Source organism: Protomyctophum parallelum (genome assembly GCF_964188405.1).
Source record: "Protomyctophum parallelum genome assembly, chromosome: 4".
Taxonomy (NCBI): Eukaryota; Metazoa; Chordata; class Actinopteri; order Myctophiformes; family Myctophidae; genus Protomyctophum; species Protomyctophum parallelum.
In genome coordinates this window covers 4604536-4609535 of record NC_139700.1, presented here as the reverse complement: position 1 = coordinate 4609535, position 5000 = coordinate 4604536, and the positions used below count along the sequence as shown (strand labels likewise).

The 5000-nt window shown below is 43.3% G+C and overlaps 1 protein-coding gene across 1 annotated transcript in view; it reads right to left on the bottom strand.

Annotated features, from left to right (window-relative positions):
• LOC310858045 (neuronal acetylcholine receptor subunit alpha-7-like) overlaps nt 1-5000 on the bottom strand; it is a gene marked incomplete at its 5' end in the record, with an annotated part of 75070 nt that overhangs the window by 20430 nt on the left and 49640 nt on the right. Inside the window, one exon of the mRNA XM_083764093.1 lies at nt 1-88. This exon is cut by the window's left edge and continues 107 nt beyond it. Coding sequence (XP_083620219.1) covers nt 1-88 — 88 coding nt within the window. The remainder of the gene's footprint in view (nt 89-5000) is intronic.

Sequence of the window (5000 nt, the reverse complement as noted above, 5' to 3'; positions counted from 1 at the left end):
CTCCGCCTCATCACCACCGTGAACGTCACGTCAGGATAGGGCTCCTTGCAGCAGTCGTAGAAACGCTCGTTACGGCGGCCCGGGACCTCTGGACGACACACACACACACACACGCACCCACACACACACAAACACACACACACACACACACACACACACACACACACACGCACCCACACACACACAAACACACACACACACACACACACACACACACACACACATTCAGACAGATGAGATCGATAGGCCGATAAGAGAGATCCATACACAGACGGACTGTCACGTGTGTAGGTGAGGTAAGGACCCAAACGCGGGACAGCCAGGCATGTTGTGTTCAAAACCATGAATTGGTGTTTTAACCCATTCTGACCTGAGATCGATTTTTCAAAAATAGCAGACCTACAAGCTCGTATCGCGCCACTCGGTGGCGCGATATGAGCTTGTAGATCTGCTATTTTTAAATAGCTAAAGCATAACATGATGCTGACACCAAAATTGGGTGCCCGGTCAGAATGGGTTAAAACAGACTGAAACGGTGACAGGATACAATGACTCAACAAGGACTGACTGGGGAACAAGACTGATAAACACATGCTTTGGGGTTGATTACAAAATGAGACACAGCTGGAGCAAACAAACATAGAACCGTGAAAACTAGACCAGGGAACAATACATAGAAATGCAAGACCTAGACTGTACAATAAATGACAAAAGTCTGTGACTGTGACACAGACAGATACATATAGAATATATAGACAGACCGACAGATAGAGACAGACAGACAGACACAAAGACCGACAGACAGGCAGACAGACGGAGATAAGACATAGATATATAATTTGTAGAATTTTATATTATAAGGAAATGCATATTCTTGGTTTGTGGTTTTTAACATTACAGACTGAAGGTGCGCATGCAGTCGACTTTTAATCATTCTCGCTTGGCTCAACAAAAAAAAAAGAGTACTGTCCCTCTTCCGCTGGAAATTAATACTAATACTAATTCTAAAAATAATATTCGAATATATTCGGGCCACTGTTTAAGGCCAATATTCAAATTTCATTTGGGAGGAATGTCAGCCCTGGCAGGTCCTAGAGGAATGCAGCTGGGCCGGGTTTGAAGCCGACGGTCACGTGTGATAATGGTCGACTGGCTTTCTACTGCTGCAGTCGTACTGTAATGTACGGCTTCCACTTCATTACGCAGCAGTATGCCAATAAACACATCCTTCCCACAGCACCAGCCCCCAACACACGCACGCACGCGCACATGCACACACACACACACACAGAAACACACACACACGTACGCACATGCACGCGCGCACACAGGCACACACGCACACACACACGCACGCACACACATGCACGCGCGCACACAGGCACGCACGCACGCACACACGCACGCACGCACGCACACACATACATACACATACACATACACATACACATACACACACACACACACACACACACACACACACACACACACACACCCACAGAAACATAAAATACCCCCTCCGGTATCTTTAGCTGTGTTCAAATGTTGAATGTTTTCCTGCGCCTGTAGTGTTACACATTGATTCCAGAGGCACCATAGACTGTTTTCTTTTTAAATATATAAATAAGTGCATTTCTAGTGGGAAGTAAAACGAATAAAAGAATAATAATTAAGCTCCTTTTGAAACTGTGTTTGGCTCAAGGTACCATTCTTCTTCCTGCAGACAGGCTCACTTTAAATCGACCTGCTGGAGAGGATAATAGCCATAGAGCAGGACTATTCTGCCTGGTCGCCATGGCATTTCAAAACCACAGAACCGTGTGCAGTTTACTGAGGAAATTAGGAGGAGCTGCAGGAAGTAAAACTGGCGGGAGGGCAGCTTTAAAGAAATACTGTACATTTATCCGTTCCGTTTCCAATCCAATCCCCTTTATTTCTATATAGTCAGAGCATCATCATCATCATCATATCATACTATAATTAATTAACGCTCCGGTTCGGTCTCTATCCTTTTATTACTCTATGATCATCACTCACAAAATGTGATGAGGTCAGCACATTCAGGCACATTCATTTGGGCAAGTGGTTATCTCAGACCCAGAGAAGGCTAAACTTTTATTTTGAAGCGCCTGGCCGGAAGCGGAAGTCAGCTCCTTCCGGCTGTCACAAGAGAAGAGAGGGCTATTTAAGTCCAGCTTAGAATGCACAGGGCATGAATTGTTTGGCATGGACGGACGGTACGGGGAATCGCACAAACAAGTCATGTTTGGTGTGTTCCCCATGGACATGGACAATGGGACATGGACAACTTGTCATGTAACTTCTAGAGAACACAAGAAACAACTGGTTCAATCTCAATGATTTAGCGCCTAGCTGGAAGGGGGGAAAAGGGTATTTGTTTGGATGTTTTCTCTGTATTGTTGTTCACTTCACTAGATGTTATTATAATTGTTATATTGAGTTTTATGGTCTCGATCTATTGTTTAAATGTGTATTGTTATGGTGGGCTGGTGGCTTATGATGAGTCAGGTTCAGGATGCATTTATTGTATTAATAATTAGAAATGTAATGGGAAATGTGCAATTCATTTGATGTAGTTTTATGAAATGTACTGATCTGTATTGTGACGTGTGAGGTTGTTGATGCAATGTTTATTAGATTTTTGATGTATTATATGTTTTGCTTTCAGTTTTCACGTTGATTTACTACAATAAAAGCTGGGTCAGCTACAGTGAAAGCTTTACCCAAATGGCCTCATCATCTCTACACATCTTCACCTGCTGTCTGCTCTACACCTGAAATAAAATGGACTCCGCTCACTCTCTGAGGATCACCCGAGCTCAACATCATCAATCCGGTTGACTGGATCTGGTAAACGGTAGCACGAACAACTACAAAACGGAACATGCACACAAGGTCAGGACAACAAAAATAGACTATATGGAAAAGGAACTGAACCTTTAGTTAAAAACTGAGTGGTGAAATGTATTCACAGATTTGACATTATTCTGATAATATTCCCTGACGAATAGCACATTTTTACAACTCAGGATTTACAAAGTACTGCAAAGAAAATGTGAAAACTAAATACACTGTATACCGGCAGGCTAATACACATAGAAATAAACAGCAAAATCACGCAGCAAAAATAAACAACAAGGGACGAATACAAGACGTAGCAGCGTCGGTAGACAGTGAAACAAAAACAACATAGACCAGATAAAAAACAGGATTAAAAGCCAAGATATAAATGTGGGTCTTAAGGTGAGATTTAAGATTCTCGATGGTGGGGTCCAGTTTGATATGGGAGGGGGAGCGCGTTCCATAATGTGGGGGCTACAACAGGCTCGATGGATTCCACAATGCTACGTCAGACTTCCCGGTCCTTCATTGCCACCCTCAGTTCCTGCATACTGAAGCATGTGTCCCAGGGAATGACAGCTTTCTACCTCTGGTCTGCTTTGAGGCAGGACTCCAGAGAAGAAGGTTAGATATAGCCTCGGTACCAGGCTTTCATTTTTGTTGGTGCAAAAATTGAAAGCCTGGAGGAACGCATTGGCCGCTCTGGTCTAAAAGTGGGAGTCAACCATTCCAGGTGGGCGTCGCTCCAAATGATGTGACGTAGCTAGGGATGGGTATCGTTAGGATTTTTTCGAGTGACCCGCCCCTCTAGACCAGAAACCTAACACGTTAGCTCAGGCTAGGTTAGATATAACCTCATGTAGCTATATAAGCTATATATATAAGCTATATAATCTCTGTAGCAGCTTGGCCGCCAAACTGCACTCTTCTGGATCGGACCAGTGAAGAAACACAGGGAAGGTTGCCGTATATTAGATTAGTCGATGGGTGGCTCTTCCAAGACAGATTTTGCGCTCTCATTAGAAGGCGGGTGTAAGTGCCATCCAACTGATTCTCTTGTTTCTTTGAACGTGTCTCCTTTGAAAGGAGCCATAGAGTAGAATCAGGTCGTCCTAAATATTTTATTTGATGCATCATCAAACATCAAATGTGTTCATTCTAAGGACACCACGTCTCTGGCCTTTCAACTTCGTACTGTTGCTGATCTAAAAACAGAAGATGGTTCTACTGTTCTGCTGTCTTTGTGAGTGTCTGTCAGTTAAAGATGCAGTCCAAAGATAATGTACACACACACACACACACACACACACACACACACACACACACACACACACACACACACACACACACACACACACACACACACCAACAAATGCATTTGACAGAAAGGATGAGACCTAGGCTGTGCTGCTGGTCATCACAGTGAATAGAATTGGTATTACAAAGAAACCTAACGAGCCACCATCAATCTCAGCCAAGAAGAACAATTGGAAAATCAACTGTACCCAAGTGCCAGGCACACGTCTAGTGAAGAATATGCTAAACCAAATAATAAGGCAGGACAGAGTATGACCCACACAAAACAGAATAAGTTAAAGGACTACTTCACCACTTTTCAACCTATCTTCCTACAATTGGTCCTCACTAATGATCATGATAAAATACACAATTTGTTTCTACTCAGTCTGTGTCTCTGTGGGCAGTTCAGAAACCCGTCCACCAGTGACATCATCGATGGGGAATCCAAGCTAATAGAAACCACAGGCTTTCTAGTCCTGTAAAATTGCAATGCGAAAATGGAAGCCATCGTTCTCACGATAATAAAAATCTTGTTTTTAAAGAAATTGCCCAACGATGATGTCACTGGTGGACGTTTTTTTCTGAACTGCCCACAGGCCTCCTACGATAAACAGACCAAGTAGAAAAGAATTGTGGTATTTTATCATGAACATTAATGAGGACCAATTTCGTTCACCAGTATGATAAGATGTGAAAGAAAAGTGGTGAAGTGGTCCTTTAAGTATGGTACAAAGTACAAGATCAAACCAGCAGGAAACACAGCGAAGCCCCTTTGATGTCGTCTCCTCCATGGCTCAATGCACACACAGCTGTGTACCATGGCGCGCGCGGGCTTTTAT